Source organism: Malania oleifera, chromosome 6 (assembly GCF_029873635.1).
Source record: "Malania oleifera isolate guangnan ecotype guangnan chromosome 6, ASM2987363v1, whole genome shotgun sequence".
NCBI lineage: Eukaryota > Viridiplantae > Streptophyta > Magnoliopsida > Santalales > Ximeniaceae > Malania > Malania oleifera.
In genome coordinates this window covers 110,007,925-110,026,499 of record NC_080422.1, presented here as the reverse complement: position 1 = coordinate 110,026,499, position 18,575 = coordinate 110,007,925, and the positions used below count along the sequence as shown (strand labels likewise).

The 18,575-nt window shown below is 35.2% G+C and overlaps 1 protein-coding gene across 4 annotated transcripts; it reads left to right on the top strand.

Annotated features, from left to right (window-relative positions):
* The first annotated feature begins 995 nt into the window (after positions 1–995).
* Positions 996–18,561, top strand: LOC131157500 (pentatricopeptide repeat-containing protein At3g20730-like). Of its 4 annotated transcripts, XR_009137275.1 has the most exons (7): positions 996–1,900; positions 3,342–4,584; positions 17,192–17,233; positions 17,419–17,520; positions 17,717–17,795; positions 17,888–18,163; positions 18,248–18,561. XR_009137275.1 is itself a non-coding variant. In XM_058111703.1 (2 exons), exons 1-2 carry the CDS (start codon positions 1,108–1,110, stop codon positions 4,433–4,435), a joined length of 1,887 nt encoding a protein of 628 aa, XP_057967686.1. In that variant the 5' UTR covers positions 1,061–1,107; the 3' UTR covers positions 4,436–4,775. The 4 variants fall into 4 exon arrangements, 1 of the variants encoding a protein (XP_057967686.1); XR_009137276.1 differs by lacking the exon at positions 17,419–17,520 and having other exon boundaries at positions 1,061–1,900; XR_009137277.1 differs by lacking the exons at positions 17,192–17,233; positions 17,419–17,520; positions 17,717–17,795; positions 17,888–18,163; positions 18,248–18,561 and adding an exon at positions 8,674–10,048.
* Positions 18,562–18,575: the final 14 nt, after the last annotated feature.

Here is an 18,575-nt window from a genome sequence, read left to right as displayed (position 1 = left end):
TACATGTTCTGATGTATCCTTGGTACCCACGGGTCCAGGCGAATTATGATCTGCTGAGTTGAATTTTGTGATTTTGTAATATATAAAAAAAGTGTGGAAATTAAACAAGTCGTCACAATGCATATCCTAAAATCACTCTATATAAATTTGCTGGTTTACCATATATAACTTCATTAAATCATTCAGTGCAATTAGTATGTACAAATTTAAGTTTTTCTTGTATAACTAACAGTCTTACCTATATAATAAAAGACCTTCTCAAAAAAGAGGACAATTCGAACCTTCTATTATGGTATCAGAGTGGGATACCAGGAGGTCCTAGTCGTGGGGGAGTGTTATAACTTGATATACATTATTGCTTACAATCTAATAGTTTAAGTTTTTAGATGAAGTGGTCTAATAAACGTAAGCTCAATTTTAATCGAAACAGTTATATTATTTATATGATATTTAGTAAACAATCATTTGATTATGTCATAGTAGACTCTGTTTTAATCGAAATAAATTTATTGTTTATATCATATTTAGTAAATAATCATTTGGTTATATCAGGGGTAGACTATGTTTTAATCGAAACAATTATATTGTTTATCCTACTGATGGCGCTTTTAAGCTCATCGGTATGGCAAAAATGGAATTGATAAAAAAAATTTGTACTTTTAAAATTTTTTTTTTCTACTCCTTCTAAGTTGAATTAAAATGTTATTTTCTTACACTTGAAAAATGATAATTTTTTTATAAATTATTTAAAATGTAATCTTAAATATCTTATAAATATGGATAATTATTTATTCATATTTTTATTGTAAATTGTGTATAAAATAATTCAATTCATAAAAATAAATTATAAACTTAGAAAATTATTATCATAACATGCTATTACAATAACTAAAAGCATTTACAGTTTATATTCTGAGTCTTTATTGGAGAGAGGAAAAACAGAGAAGCAGTAAAATAAAATAATAATAAAAAAAATGTTATCAAAATCAAACCGCGCTCAATCAATGATCTATGCACTTCACGGTCGTTCGCTCAAATGGAAGATTCTATGCACCGGTAAATGACTCGTTCCCTCTGGGCGGAGCACCAGGATGGAAACAATTGGCGATGGATGATGTTTTGTTCAGCTCTGTTTATGCAAAGCCTCTTCAGAATTCAAATTCTCTTGACGATACGATGATAAACAGAATATCTGCAAGTTCAACTGGGTACCAGTTTGCATTAAAATCCCACATTTTATCATTATGCAACATGGGAAGGTTACCAGAAGCTCTGAAACTAAGTTTCTCTGCTCCATTTGCCTTGGACTACTCGGTGTATTTGAAAACTTTGCAGCTCTGTATCGATGCCAAGGTCGAGAGAGGAGGTCTTTTGATTCATAAGCATCTTATCACTAGTGGGTTTGATTCAAATTTACATTTGAACACCAAATTGGTGATATTTTATGCCAAACTGCGGGACATGATGGCTGCTCATAAGGTGTTCGATGGAATGACTGAGGGAAGCGTTGTGTCTTGGACTGCTTTGGTTTCTGGGTATTCTCAGAATGGGTACTTTCAAGAAGCTTTGATGGTATTCGTGGCAATGCGTCGGGCTGGTTTGAAGGCTAATCAGTTTACTTATGGGAGTGTATTGAGGGCATGTTCAAGCATGAGGTGTTTGGATGGAGGGAAGCAAATACAAGGGTGTATTCAGAAAGGCAGGTTTGTCGATAATTTGTTTGTGCAGAGTGCATTGGTTGATTTGCATTCAAAATGCGGAATTATGCGGGATGCCTGTTACATCTTTGAGATGATGTCAAAAAGGGACGTGGTTTCTTGGAACACACTGATTGGTGGGTATGCTGTTCAGGGTTTTACTGGCGACTCATTTCAAATGTTTCGTGCAATGCTAAGAGAAGGTATGGTCAAATATTGTTACAATCCTAAAATATATTTTGTCGTGTATTGGCCTTGGTTAACAATGTAAGTCTAAAACCGATCCAATCCAATCATCATTGCAAGAACGGTATAAAAAAAAAAATGCAAGAGCCAAAGATCATGAGTTACCTCCGGCCATTGACGAAAACTTGCAATCTGTTTTTCTTTCTGTGATTTATTGCTTCCAAGCTCTAACCTCACCCAATTATGATGGTGTATATCTTAAGGAAGCAAGTGAGTGAGTCTAGGGAGTAAAAACAGTATATAATAGCTGAGCCCCATCAAACTCAAAAAACAGCTTCGTGCTGTTTTGTTGCCACAAATCAAGGAAGATCATGGGTAACCGCAGTGGAACATGTTGGCGACTCCTTCAACGTTGGACTACAGTTGGTGTTTCAAAAACAAACTCCCGTAACCTTCATACGTTTAACTTAATGTCTTAACTTAGTCCCATTCATTATATTTCTTAAGAAACAAATACATAAATCATGGTGATAACTTAATTTTTCAATGCAAGACAAACTCACAAGTGTAGTTCTCAACAATCTCCCCCTCACTTGTAAGTTTTAACCACTTCCCCTTTGATCACTTAATGCCATGGCATCATGCAACCAATTAGGAGCCATTATTCAACCATGGGAATCCAATCATCTATTGGATTAGCATCCATAGCATCAACCATTCCTCTACCACAAGGTCAACATTTGCAGGATCACATGCATGAACATTTCAAACCTAACTTGAACTGTTGGCTTTGATACCACTTGTTAGCAACGGAGGAGTCCTCATGAGTGGGCTTGGTATACATGGGTGAGTACTAACTTAACCCAAAAGCTTAAGTATTAGGCCTTGGCCCAGCCATTTATATAAGCCACTCATCCTCTACTCACAAAAGCAGGGAGCCTTGTGGCCCAGTGACTCATCCTTTACTCAATTTTTTGATGGGAGACAAACTCACAAGTGGAATTTTCAACAATTGCGATAAATAGGTGGCATTCTTTGAAATGTTTGGAAAGTGAATAATCATGTACTTGAGCAAATAATTAGTCAATACCTAGAACTCTTATATTTATTGTAGCTGAGACATTAGATTTAGGATATGCGTACTAACTGCTTTGTGCAATGTGGTGATGAGAAATATAATTATAAAAATAATAATGCTAACCAGTTAATTATGTCCTATTTAAGGAACAAATTTCAATTAAAAATTGCCAGTTGATAAGAATAGGTCACAGAAAAGTCCAGATTACCACCTAACTTTCTCATTCTTAATTTTGAAATCTGTTTAATCAGTTTGATATAGTGTTTTGGTAGGCATCTGTGTGGCAGAGAGTGAGAGTGGATATCTCTTCACTTAATAAAGTTAGGATTTCCTTTGTTTTTTACTTCTTGGAATTCCCATACCATTTTATGATTCAACAGGTAGCAACCCAGATTGCTTCACCTTCGGAAGTATTTTGAGAGCTTTATCTAGTGGTAATGACCTCATGAAGATAAGCCAAATACATGGATTCATCATACATCTTGGTTTTGGATCACATCGTGATTTGATGGGATTGCTCATCGACACTTATGCAAAATGTGGGAGCATTAGAATTGCTGATGATCTGTATAAGAATATGCCTGAAAAGGATTTAATTTCGTGCACTGCATTAATCAGTGGATACGCACGTGAAGGAAACTGCAGCAGAGATGTTCTTAATCTCTTCAAAGAAATACGTCAATTGTATCTAGTAATGGATGATGTTCTGTTATGTTCTATGCTTAACGTATGTGCCAATGGAGCTTTACTAAGCTTGGGAAGACAAATTCATGCTCTTGCATTAAAATATCTACCAAGATATGATGTGGCCATGGGCAATGCCCTTATTGATATGTATGCGAAATCTGGAGAAATTGAAGATGCTAACCATGCATTTGATGAGATGGAGGAGAAAAATGTGATTTCATGGACTTCATTGATTGCTGGATTGGGGAAGCATGGTTATGGACAAAAGGCAATAATGTTATATAAGAATATGGAATGTCATGGATTGAAGCCAAATGACGTTACATTCTTGTCTCTTCTGTTTGCCTGTAGTCATGCTGGATTGACTGGTGAAGGGTGGGATTTCTTCAATGCTATGGTTTGCAAATACAATATACTTCCCAGAGTTGAACATTATTCTTGTATGATAGATCTCTTTGCACGTGGAGGTCAGTTAGAAGAAGCATATAATATAATATGCAACATGAAAATAAAGCCAAATACCTCAGTGTGGGGTGCATTTCTTGGGGCATGCACTACCTATGGCAATATGTCTCTTGGAGAAATAGCAGCCAAGCAACTTTTTAGTATTAATCCTGAGAATTCAGTTAGCTATGTTGCTTTAGCAAGCATATATGCTAATGCTGGCTTGTGGGGCAATGCTTGGAATATGCGACAATTAATGGAAAATAGAAGTTTGAAGAAAGATCCAGGGTACAGCTTATTGCAGTCCACGAGGAAGAGTATAGAATTTCTGCATGCAAGTTGAGAGTACAGAACCTAATTTTCATACTGGAGTAAGCTTTAGATTTATGCAAACTTGTGCCAGATGTATGGATCTTATGTTGCTGCATCAAATGGGGATATGCATTACACATCAAGTACTCACATTCTCATACTTCAGAGCTTATCATAAAGGTATTTTCCCTTTCTCCTTTAAAAACTGCCAATTTACAATTTTCTCTTTCTTCAATCATGACAGTTAGGAGAAAAAAAGATTTGAATGCTGAATGATTGTATACTTGTAGGCTGAGCTTAAGTTATTATTTTAACACATTTAAGAGCATTATACCTTGAGTGGGTTTCCTTGCACTCTTAAGAAGCCAATTCTTTCAGGCTGTTTGTTTCTTTCCATCCTTGTTTTCTTATTTATTGGATTTACACAGTCCTGCTGAATTGTTGTTGGTATTGTTTTGTTAGGTCTAAGAATAACCTTTTCTGCCGGTAAGTGTGATACTGCAATCAAACTTGCAGTATGAAGGATCTAATGACTTCGTTGTTTCTTCATTTATGTACATAATTCTTAGTTCATAAGAGTCATGCTGGAAAAATATGAAATTTTAAATCCATATGATGTAAGGCAAAACAATTGCGATCTAGGTCCCTTACAATTATTATATTTAAATGTACATCTTTGATGTTTGAAGCAATGCTGATGAAATGTGAGACCATTAACTTTGGGCTAGATGTGAAACCATTAACTTTGTGCTAGGAGCTTGTGTCATGTAATCATGCCATAGGGGTTTTACAAAGACAATCATCTTCTTGTTTTATATTTATCTACGTGTAAAGATATTTCTCTATCAGTGGTATAATTTTGGACAAATTTCGTCAAAAAACTCAAAACCTTCGATATGTAATGCAAATTGTTTTGTTTGTCTTGAGGGTGATGTTATATTCCTTGATTAAAAATATTTTAAAGTATCACATTTTAAGATTTAGGCTACTTAGCATCAATTATTTGTTAATCAGGTACAAAGATCCGATCATTTTTTTTTTATAAGTAAAGGAAACTTTGTTGAAAAGGCCAAGGGGATGCCAGCCCATGGCACAGTAAGTCAAGCACCCTGAAGGGTGTTGCACAAATCAAAGGTTACATCATGGTTTTAAATCGCGGTAGCGGGTAGCGTAACGTAACGGTAACAGGTGTAACAGGAAGCAGGAGTAGCGGATGTTACATAACAGGAAGCGGGTGTAACGGCCGTGAATTTTTTTGAAGCATGCGCAACCTTGTGCATATTAGCGTACTTGCATGTTTTAAGCTTTTGGCCATTCTTAGAAAGGGTTTTAGTGTATTTTGGACCCTTTAGTTCGAGTAACTAAGTTATTTGGTAAGAGCAACAAGTTTACATTTGTTTTAAACCATCATTGATAGAAAATTACGTGTGTGCACGTATTTATACTTCTCATTGTTCTTATCTGTGATAAATTCTTATGTGTGCTAAATGAATTAATAAAATAAAATACATTATACACTCCATTAATCTATTAGACATATAAGACATACGAATAATATAAATATAAAATAGCTAGAAAAGAAAGAAGGTTGAAGTTGAAAAATAAAGAACATTAATATCACATTACTAATATTATTAAAAAAAAAAAATTCCTAACAAGTTAGTATTTTGAAATTGTTAATTAATGCATCTATTGTGAGTATTTAAAGAAAAAGTAAATTTTGTATCATTGTCATCCTCATTATAATCTTTTCCCCCTCTTGCCACTTGGAATATTGAGAATGATATATGAAAGAGAGAGAAAAAGTGAGAAGAAAAAGTAAAAAATAAAATATTTTTTTGGTGTAACAGTCCTGTAGCGGTTACGTAACGGCCGTAGCGGCCTTTACGTAACGGTCGCAGTCCGTAACGGCCGCTACGGCCGTGATTTTTCTTCCCACCGATTTCGCGGTGTGTAACGGTATCGGTAACCCAAAAAAACTTTACGTAACGGTGTTATGTAACGGTCGCGGTCTTTATTTAAAACCATGGGTTACATCATGGTCATTAACACAGTCCCACTATGCCAGCCATTGACTGCAGTATACCTGTGCTCTTTGCTGATCTGAATTGCTGAGGTTGAATTTTGAAACACTTGCCTATTCCTCTCTTTCAAAATGCACCAGAAAATTGCAAGGGGAATGGGGGACATAGCTTTTCTCTTCTCCTTTGTTGCCTGAATCCCTTTCTAGGCCCAAGTTCCCCTCCCATAGAGTTAGCGATAGCCCACTGTTGTCCAATCAGAGACAATGCCATATTCCATAGATTCCTGGTCCAAGTGCAATGAAGGAGGATGTGCTCTACAGATTCTGCATCAGCCATGCAGAGGGGACATGTGTTGGCGACTAACAGACCCCTTTGCAAATTATCCAGAATCAAGATCTTATCACGACTTGCCTCCCATGAGGTACAACGATTCAATCATAAAAATTATATTAGACAAAATGTTTCTGAAGACTTCTAGTTAAATCTGGCAACATGTGAACTTTGAACCTCATTCCAATGGGCAAATGCATGATGCGTCCTATTTGTTTTATTGTATCAAAATATTAAAATTAGTTGTAATTGTGCACTTCATTTTGAGCTGAACTTCTGCCTAACCCGGATGGTTATGCCTGAAATCCTTAATGGTAGTAGATTAATTAGCTTCAAACTTCAAAATAGAATCTGTCATCCATTAACCTTGGGGGCTGCAGCTGATCACTTATCCTGCAGCTTTTTCCATTGCTTCATTAATTTTTTGGTCTGCCCCACCATTCTGTTTTGGTTATATGACATGAAGGATTCTCTCTCTCTCTCTGCGTGTATATCTTAAAGTCAGTTTGTGGGAAGACATCAAAAGATCAGGACCGTTTCCTACCATTCCTGGGACCTTTATCGCAGTGAATAGGATCATGTAATGGCCTTTAACTCTTTCAATTTTTTTTTTAAAAAAAAAATGTTAATCTGGGAAGTGTTCAGGCACCCTGAATAAGGCTCCACATTTTGTGTTACAATCCATCCAATCTCCATGATTATTGAGAGGATATTTGTTTGCCACATCAATGATACTTATCCTTTTTAATTTGTTTTATACTTTTCCCACATTTTCTCATGAAACCTATGAAGATAAGTTGTATTAGATGGGAGATGGATACAATGTCTCATTGTGCGCTAACGCGTGGAAGATGTATGCCTGCCTGGTTCAAGAGAACTCCACATTCAATTTAATGAAACTGATACTATGTGAAAATTGTGAATGCAGCAACAAAGAATCAATTGTTAAGTAGCTGTTATATTTCCTTTACAACATCTTAGGAAATGTGACATGTATGGTACACATGTGAAGGACAATTTATGCTGGTTGAGTAGGGTGGTCTACCGAGGTGAACTTAATCCTTGTGGGCAGCAGGCTAGATTTCCAATCAATTTTTGTGCATGCACATTTCCTTTGGGATTTTTTTCTTTGGTTTTTTTTTTTTGGGGGGGGGGGGGGGCTTTGGTTGGATTGGGTTGATTTGGTTTGAGGGGAGGGTTGAAACTGCAGTAGTAGCTACAAGTGCTTGATTGCTGCATGGTGGTGATTGTGGAGTGGCAGCAGTAGTGGGGACCGAAGCGACATTCCTGATGATGGCTGTTTAACTGTCAAGTTGAATTGAATCTTACCCTGGTTGATGTAAATGATCTTGCCAGATGGCTTAAATTTTGGGGGTTTGCTAGAATTAAGAAACTGAAAATCTTGTGGAATTATGCATCGTATGTTATTCTTTGAGCCTTGTGGATGGAGAAGAATGCTAGGATATTCAAAGATCAAGTCACACCTTCCTGTTTGTTATGGTATATTGGTTTTTCTTGCTTCCTTTGGGCCTTAGCTTTTGGAGTCCTTGGGCTTGCCTTTCTTTATTATTTGTTTGACACCCTAACATAGTAAGATTTAATTTACACCCTAATGATTGTACTTGTCGTTAGTTTGTCTCCCCAATTCAAAATCATTCTTAATCCATTGGTTACGATACTAATGTTCTTTTTGGCAGACTTTTTTATTTCATGAACTTTTTAATTAAAGAATCTATAATAAGAATAAATAATTTTATGACGAAAAACTATTAGTATATAAATAAAATCAAACATAGAATTAAGATAGTGCACAAATTTATTTTTATTTTTGTTGGCCTTGCTAGGCTTACGACTCTTGGTTTTGATGATAACAAGGTAAGGCTATCTAATTTGCTTCAAAGTGGTGATATTTCAGTTAATAAAGGCAAAGTGGATTTCGAATGATAAAAAGGACAATTCCGAAAGCTCGTGTCAAAATTCAGATCAAATGAAACTTAGACCTCAAATGACATATCTTGAAAGCTCACAAGGATCAAGGAACATGGAAGGCCCTATATCAAATAAATGATCCATAATGAAAGCTCAAAGAAGTTTGAAAGATCAAAGACCAGCGACAAAGAAAACTCAAAGCAAAGAAGAGTTAAATCAGTTTTTAGAACAAGTTTTGTAAGTACTTTAAGTATGATTCAAGTATGACTTTTCACTTTGAAGCTCATTAGGCAAATGAGACTTAGAGACCTTAGTTTTAAGTCTTGGAACTTATTTTTCAAAGAAAAACTAATTGATATTTCAAGATTGAATAAGCAAAGAAGAGAGAGAACAAAAATATTTTAAAACAAGAAACAATTGGTTGATAGGCGACTGACTGCACATGGATAGTCAACTGCCATGTTAAAGGTTTTAAAATAAGCAGATAGAAGTATGACAGTCAACTATCTAGAGCTTGACAGGTGACTGTCAGTGTAAATTGAGACAACTGCTTGTGTTTTGCCAGTCGTCTGTCACCCTTCTGGTCATTTAAAAAATCTAGTTGTTCAGTGATAGGCGCCTGACTCCTTGTTGACAGGCGACTGCCACCTTACTGCTTGTGCATTCTATACGTGAAATACACTAACAGCCGACTGCCAGAGTCCTCATAGTCAATTGTCACGCGGTAAAATTTAAAAAACATAGCAGACATATTTTGAAATATTCAATTGCTTGGGGCTCAAACTTATTTAAATCTTGGACCCTACTCCAAGTAAACTTGGGGAACAAGTTAGATTCTTTTCTACATCTATTAATACACCCAAGTTTAATTGATTCAACACACAAGAATTCAATTCAGCATTCAAAATCTCTTTCAAGTGTTCTGAAATTCTCAAAGCTCTCTTTTGCTGTAAATTGGCACGAAGTTTACTGAAGTCTTGCTAATTCTCTCACTGATATTGTGCTACAACTATTAATTCTTTCATTCATTGAAAGAATCATATGGTGAAATACTTCTAGAGCTTCAATCTGAATTTCATATTGTGAATTACATGGAAGTATATAGTTTTGAACTGTACTAATCAGCTCTTTGAGGAGCAATTCTTTGTACATCTATTTGATTTGTATCTTATAGATTGACGATTCCAAGGATTGTTTGGATTGTTGGCTAAGCAAAGGGTTATCGCTTAGAGAGGCAGACTCTAGCCTATTTGAAGGAGTGACCGAACGAGGGTACATCATTTGGAGAGGCGGGCTCTAGCCTACTGAAGGAGTGTGTAATCAGTGTTGTTCCGCCTGGTAAAGGAACTGATTTTAGCGAATCCTTTAGTGGTTTGTCAAAGGTGAGGACGTAGGCTGGGTATAAGTCGAACCTCGTAAAAATCCCGGTCTCACTCTTTCTTTCCCTTACTCTTTATTTTCAGCACATATAAATTGCGTGGATGGTTTAGTTGGTAATCATATATGCTACGTATATTTGGAAATCAAGTAAACTTAAAGTCTAATTTTGATTAGAGTTGCGGAAACCGAAAGGGAGTACGTTGGTTAAACCATACTTTGCGGAAACCATACGGGAGTACATTACTTGGTTAACATCCTAAAGATAAATTAACTAAGAGTTTATTTGAATTTTGAATTTTGGGAAGAGTGTGAATGTTTTGTTGAATATTAAATTGAGAAACAAATTACATTCTCTGCAAGGCTTGAATCAAACTTTCATATTTTCAGGGTTGCAAATAAACAAGAGCTGAAATCTTGTATCTTATATATCTTGGTTTGAATATTGTGTTTTGGATAATTGGTTTGGTTGATTGATTGGTTATTTGGTTGTTTATATAGTTGTGTTGTTGATTGTATAAAAGAAACTAAGTTATTGTGTGATTGACAAATTAAACAAACAAGTCAAGAATTGGTTAAAAGAAATAAAAGAGGTTAAGAAGTTCCCAAAGGAATTAAGAGAAATTTTTAAAATCCAGGTCACCCCCCCTCTTGGGACTACATCTTTGTTTTCAATTTTTACTTACAGTTTTCTTACAACAAAATTCTTCAAAAATACAATTTCTTAAATAACATTTTTTTTTTCCTATTTGATGAATGAAAGCTAAATTAATTTTAGTTTTTATTTTCATTTGTTTACTTTCAATTTTCCGATGAAATTCTGGCATGGATTAATGCGACAACTACTTTTAAAATTAATCACACTATAAAATTCATAAAAATCATTTTATTTTAAAAAAGAAGAAGTGATGGACCGCATTAATGGGCATTGAAACTTGGTAGAATTAATTGGTTTATAGAGTGTTGCTATTTTAACAGCAAAAAATTGTGGGCTCTTCCCACCTACATTTGAGTTGGTGATCCAACTTCATCATTTCTGACTCCCCTTACCCAATTAGTAATATCCATCTGTTGATTTTTATCCCACATTGGTAGAATAGTTCCACATTAGCATAAAAAAGTTGTTTTGAATTTTTGTATTATTTGTCCCACATTGGAGAGAAGTGTTTTTTGGACTTGAGGTTAAAGCTATATAAAGAGCTCAACTCTTCATTTATAAAATACACCTCAAAGTTGTACTTTGTCAAGAAGTAGTGGATTGATTGTCGGCACCCGAAGACGTAGGTAATTCTATACCGAACCTCGTTAATTTCTTGTCTTGTTCTTTTTACTATTTTATTATTAGTTTTTGCATTGTTTTAGTTTCTTATATATTCAATAGCAATAGTTGTAGTATTGGTGTTTGACACAAGTGGGGTGCCCGACACAACAATTGGTATTAAAGTTAGGTTGAATAGTGTCGATACGGAGGTGTTCCTCTGTTAGGATCCTTAATTCCACATTTGATGTCTAAGAAAGATCTTGTTTAAGTGAGTGCTCAGAGACCATTGCGGTTCAGTCGCTCCTTGGAGGTCGGCCTGGTCAAAATGGAATTTCATAGGATAAAGTAGAGTAGACACAGTTGGTACGTACTATTCATCCTAAGCCTTTTGCTTTGTTGGTTGTTATTGAATATATAAAAGATGGTAGAAACTAGTGTAGCAGTAGAAGAAACTCTGTCCACACGAACTCCAACCCCTTCGGCTTTGACATCATCATCGAAGACGATAGCTAATGCTCGATTTGAGGTGGAGAAATTTGATGGTACCAATAATTTTGGTATGTGGCAATGTGAGGTGATGGACATCTTGTATCAGCAAGAACTAGATATTACTTTGGATGATAAACCAGTAGATATGGGTGACAGAGATTAGGAAAAGATCAATCGTCAGACATGTGGTACGATTCGTTTGTGTCTCACTAAAAATCAGAAATATTGTGTTATGAGGGAGACATCTGCAAAGAAATTGTGGAAGACATTGGAGATACATTTATGACCAAGAGTTTGGAAAATCGACTCTATTTGAAAAAGAAATTGTTTCGCTTCCAGTATCAACCAGGTATTTCGATTAATGACCACATAAATGCTTTCAATAAAATTTTGGTTGATTTGTTATTTTTGGATGAAAAGGTGAAAGATGAGGATAAAACCATATTGTTACTGAATTCTTTCCCTGATGAGTATGAACATTTGACCACCACTTTATTGTATGAGAAAGATAAAGTTACTTATGATGCTGTTTGTACTGCATTGATTAGTACTGAATGTAGAAAGAAGAATCAGAGGGTCCATAAGGAAATAATAGAAGCACTAACAATAAAGGGACTTTCTCAGAGTCGTATGCCTGGAAGGAAGGGTAAATCTCATGGGAGGAGTAAATTTCGTGGGAGACCTGCTAAAGATGAATGTGCCTTTTGTCGTGAGAGAGGGCATTGGAAGAAAGATTGTCCTAAATTACAGTAGAAGAATAAGGGCAAAGCACATTCTAATGCCAATAAAGCTAATGATGATGAAAGTGAGTCAGATTTTTCTCTTGTTGGAACATCTTCGTCACATATTTTGATGAGTGGATTTTGGATTCTGGTTGTTCCTATCACATGTGTCCCAATAGGGAATGGTTTTCTAATTTTGAAGAATTAGATGGTGGGTTGATTTATGTGAAATGATAATACTTGTAAAACAACTGGAATAGAATCAATAGAGTTGCAATGTCAAGATGGAACTATTAAGACCTTGACTGATGTTAGGTATGTTCCAAGCTTAAAGAAGAATCTGATTTCATTGGGTGCCTTAGAATCTAAAGGGTTCACTATCACTTTGAAAGATGGAACCTTAAAGATTAAATCTGTTGCGCTGGTGATGATGAAAGGAATAAGGAAAAATAACTTGTATTATTTATAAGGTAGTATAGTTATTGACTCAGCAGTTGTTGTTTCTGACAAAGATGCAGGTTCAGACACAACCAGGTTATGACATATGCGATTAGCACATGTAGGAAAAAAATCTTTGCAACAATTAGTTAAGCGAGGTTTGTTAAAGGGTGCAAAGGTGTGCAAACTTGAATTTTGTGAGCATTGCATTCTGGGAAAATAAACTATAGTGAAATTTGACACTGCAATCCACCAGACTGAAGGTAGTTTAGACTACATCCATACAGATGTATAGGGGCCCGCAAAAATGGCTTTGTTGGGTGGTATGCATTATTTTGTCACTTTTGTTGATAATTTTTTCAGAAGAGTTTGGGTGTATTCTATGAAGCATAAAAATGAAGTGTGTGATATTTTCCTTAAATGGAAAAAATTTATTGAAACTCAAACTGGCAGAAAGATTAAACGGCTCAGATCAGATAATGGTGGTGAATACTCGAGTGACCCATTTATGAAGGTATGTTAGGATGAAGGTATTGCTCGACACTTCACCGTTCGAGATACACCACAACAGAATGGGGTGATAGAGCGTATGAATCAGACTTTTCTGGAGAAAGTTCGATGTATGTTGTCTAATGCTGGGTTAGACAAAAGGTTTTGGGCTAAGGCTGTTAGATATGCGTGTCATCTCATTAATTGTCTACCATCATTTGCGATAGTAGGGAAAACACCCTATGAGGTATGGTCTGGAAAGCCTGCTAATGATTATGATTCTTTACATGTATTTGGTATTATGACTTATTATCATGTTAAAGAATTTAAGTTAGATCCAAGAGCCAAGAAAATAATATTCCTGGGGATAAGTGCAGGAGTCAAAGGATACCGTCTTTGGTGTCTAGAGATGAAAAAAATGATTTTAAGTATGGATGTGACTTTTGATAAACTTGCGATGATGAAGAAAACAATACGCAAGGAGTCACGAGTTGAAGAGAAGATCAGTGGCACTCAACAACAGGTGGAGATTGAGACAATTTTGGGAAACCCAGTGAGAAATGAGACTACACAAGGTAACTCTTCAGTCACGGCGGGGAATAGTTTACAAGAAGAGGATATTTCAATTCGAGAATCTTCACAGCAAAAAGAATCAATTGTTTCTCAGAGGCCAAGGCGAGAAATTCGAAAACCTGCTCGGTATACTGATATGGTGGCCTATGTACTTCCAGTCATGGTCTTAAATTTCCACGAAACTATTGAAATTTCCGTCGAAATTTTCGATTTCCGTCACCCTCGAAATTGAAATGGCTGTCGATTTCCGTCTTGCATAATTTTTGTCGAAATCTCAATGAATCATCTGAAATTTATCGAAACCTCGAAATTTTAGCGAAATTTGTCGAAATTTATCGAAACCTCGAGAGTGAAGTGAAATTTCTCTTTTAATTTATTTTATTGAAACAAAAGGTTATCACAAGTGCTTTTGAAATTATATGAAAAAAATAAACTTAGAGTAATATTTTATTTAACCATTCATGTCTAAATTATCAATATTTGTATAATAAATAATATTTAAATGATTTATGAATTTCATTTGCATTAACTAAATATGTTTAATGTACATTATCTTACAAATATGTTTGATACACGTACTATTTTACAAACTTTTCCACCTCATACAAAACATAGATGTATTTAATTTGTAATATATTAGTCTTAAAACTTATATTTTTATGTTTGTTAACCATTTCTAAAGTTTCACAAAGAATTCCATGCTTTACTACTAGTTTTCGTTATTTTTTCAAATTGAAATCGAAATCGACATCGAAATCAAAATTTCCGTGGAAATTTCCGTACTTTTGGAGCTTCGAAATTTGAGTCGAAATCGAAATTTAAGACCTTGCTTCCAGTTGCGGATGATAATGTTCCTTACACTTTCAAAGAAGTAATGAGGAACTTTGAATCAGACAAGTGGAAAAGAGCGATAGATGAAGAAATGCAGTCTCTTCATTAGAATCATATTTGGGAGCTAGCCCAGCTGCCCAAGGGTAAGAAAGCAATTGGTTGCAAATGGGTTTATGTAAAGAAAGAGGATTTCCAGATGCAAATAATGTTCGCTTCAAAGCTAAATTGGTAGCTAAGGGCTGCGCACAAAAGGAAGACATTGATTATAATGAGGTATTTTCTCCAGTTGTTAACATTCTTCCATTCGAATTTTGTTAGCTTTGGTAGCACAATTTGATCTTGAACAAGTTCAGCTCAATGTAAAAACTGCATTTTTACATGGTGATTTGGAAGAGGAAATCTATATGATTCAGTTAGATGAGTTTCAGGTTACTAGAAAAGAAAATTGGGTATGTAAATTGGGTAAATCATTGTATGGTTTAAAATAGTCTCCAAGATAGTGGTACAAATGATTTCATTAGTTTATGATGGGTCAGAAGTACATCAGAAATAAACATAATCATTGTGTTTATTTTCGCAGACTACAAAATGGATCTTTTATATATTTACTCTTGTATGTTAATGATATGTTGATAGCTTTAAAGAATAGGGAAGAAATCAACAAGTTGAAAAATTAGTTAAATCAAGAGTTTGAGATAAAAGATTTTGGTGAAGCAAAGAAGATACTTGACATGGAGATTCGCAGAGATAGAATGAGAGGAAGAGTTAGTTTGTCTAAGAAACAGTATTTGAAGAAGGTAGTACATAGTTTTGGCATGTCTGAGTAGTCAAAACCAGTAAGCACTCCTCTTGCTCCTCATTTCAAACTTAGTGCGGCTTTATCTCCTAAATTAGATGAGGAACGTAAGTATATGTTACAGGTTTCTTATGCAAGTGCTGTTGGTAGTCTGATGTATGCAATGGTTTGTACTAGACCTGATATTTCACAAGCTGTTAGTATGATGAGCAGGTATATGCATGATCCGGGTAAAGGACATTGGCAAGCTGTGAAATGGATTTTGAGATATATTATGAATACGATTGATGTTGGTATAGTATTGAGAAAAATAATACTATAGATCAACGTATTGTTGGATATGTGGATTCTGATTTTGCAGGTGATTTGGACAAACGTCGATCAACTATTGGATATGTTTTTACATTTGCTAATGGTCCAGTGAGTTGGAGGTCTACCTTACAGTTTACCATTGCCTTGTCAACAACAAAAGTAGAGTACATGGCAGCTTCAGAGACTGTTAAGGAAGCTATTTGGTTGCAGGGTTTACTTGAAAATTTGGGAGTTGTTCAGAAGCACATTGTTGTATTCTATGATAGTCAAAGTGCTATTCATTTGGCAAAGAAACCAGTCTATTGTGCACGAACGAAGCACATCGACGTTCGGTTTCATTTTATGTGGGATATTATTGATGGAGACAAGATACTTCTTTAGAAGATTGCTACAAATGAAATTCCTGCAGATATGTTGACCAAGATTGTGATAATAATCAAGTTCAAACATTGTTTGGACTTGATCAATATCCTACAAGTCTGAATATTTTTGGAAGACGCCGATAATGTGGAAATCCAGAAAATGTTGGTGCCTGAAAAATTTGTTGAATTTATCATTTTATCATCAAGGTGGAGATTTGTTATTTTTTGTCCCACATTGGTAGAATAGTTCCACATTTGTATAAAAAATTGTTTTGAATTTTTTGTATTATTTGTCCCACATTGGAGAGAAGTATTTTTTAGACTTGAGTTTGAAGCTATATAAAGAGCTCAACTCTTCATTTGTAAAATATACTCCAAAGTTGTAATTTGTCAAGAAGTAGTGGATTTATCGTCAGCGCCCAATGACGTAGGTAATTTTATACCGAACCTCGTTAATTTCTTGTCTTGTTCTTTTTATTGTTTTATTATTAGTTTCTGCATTGCTTTAGTTTCTTATATATATTCAATAGCAATAGTTGTAGTATTGGTGTTTGGCACAAGTGGTCTGTATTCACTCATTTTGGGGAAAAAAACGTTCAGGGGTCTTTTTCTCAGTTTATTCTGTTTACAGCAGGTTATCAGACACTTTTGTTTACACAACCATGATGAATTGCCAATTAAAACCAATTTTATGGTTCCATTACCTGCTTGCTCTTTGCATGAGGTTCCACAAGTTGTGCATAAAAACACACACACTCACACACACCCATATATACAGACTGTCCAAATTCTAACTACTAAATTTTTAGAACCACTCACTAATCCGTTTCTTCTGAATTTTCTTTTGGATGAAGATGTGCAAGATTATCATTGGGTTTCCACCTGGTTCTACCAAGGTCAGTAGTGCTTTTGCAGCTGCCAGTTTATATTACATTTATTCTGGTACAAAGCAATGCTTAAAACATAGAAAACATACCTGATCCCATGGCATCAGTGGTTTGGGACTGGCAGGTACAAATTTTCATATTATAAATTACGGTGCAGACAATTCCTAATCTTTGTTTTTGCATTGCAAATGTAGTTACTTCCATAGCACGTAAGGAAACATGCTCCAGATTCAATATTATTTTGCAGAATTTTAGGCTTTTGTAATTGATGAACATTGAATGTCTGCCAGTTGAAAGTAAGAAATCTATTCACTTGATACTAGCTTCTTATTATAAATATATGCTATTATGCTAATATTTCAATATAAGTAATAGATTAACATGCAAACAAATAAAAATTTATTATGTGAAGTAATTTTCCGTATGGAGATGGCCATGCCAGTCACCACCTAACCTTAAGCATGTTTCCTCTATTTGTCTGTGATTACAAAGGAGTAAGTGGAAGGTCGCATCATAAGCGAATATCAAAATGGCTTCGCCAAATCGATCACAACCAAATTTGGCTGCAATTGTAAGTTTTCTCCTCTTACTTTTTCTTTTCCTGAAATGCTCCATTTGGAAGAGGATAGATCAATTAATATAATTTTTTGGTTGTATTTATAGGTTGGATACCAACTTTAATATATTTTTTACTGTTGTAATGGGCTGCAAGACTCATGGAGCAGATGCAGGTCTGTTGATCTCTTTAAAGTTGGCGCAACAGGTTCTCTCCTTGCATTTTGGTCTTGATTTTGTATTTTGCTGTTGTTGTTGTTCTCCCCTGCCCCCCTTTTTCATGGTTGGAGGGCGGGGGGGTGTGTGCGATATTGTTCCAATTCTTGCTTTGGAGTTTGTCAATGCGCTGAAGGCCTCTTCGCTACCATCATAGCACTTGTTTAAGTAAGTAAATAAGTAAATAATTTCTGTTAATTTGTTGATCCCACTTGCATTTGTTTTCTCAAATTAATTGTGTATACTTTTCAGATTTGATTATCTGGCTCTAAAGAGCTAGGCTGGCTCATGGATCGAGGAGGCAAGAGGTAGAGATCATTCACACATGGATAAATGACTGCACTGTGGATCTTATACGAGGATAGATTATATAGAGAGCAAGTAATACGAACTAAGATAAACAATTTATCTGGATCTGGGTGTTTTTACAATGTATGGTTTTACAATATATAGTCTCTGTGATCATTTCTGTGCATCCACAAGTTAATGTATCCGGTTGTTCTCAGAACTGCATTTCATCTGTAATCTGAATGCGTCGATCTTTTTCTTTGTCCAAGGGGAATCCATACATGTGTTGATG

What these genes read in the sequence shown, in the direction of transcription:
- LOC131157500 (XM_058111703.1), top strand. Translation starts at nt 1,108, where the DNA reads ATGGATGATGTTTTGTTCAGCTCTGTTTATGCAAAGCCTCTTCAGAAT. An exon ending in TCGTGCAATGCTAAGAGAAG is followed by an intron (nt 1,901 to 3,341) that starts GTATGGTCAAAT and finishes ATGATTCAACAG; the next exon opens with GTAGCAACCCAGATTGCTTC.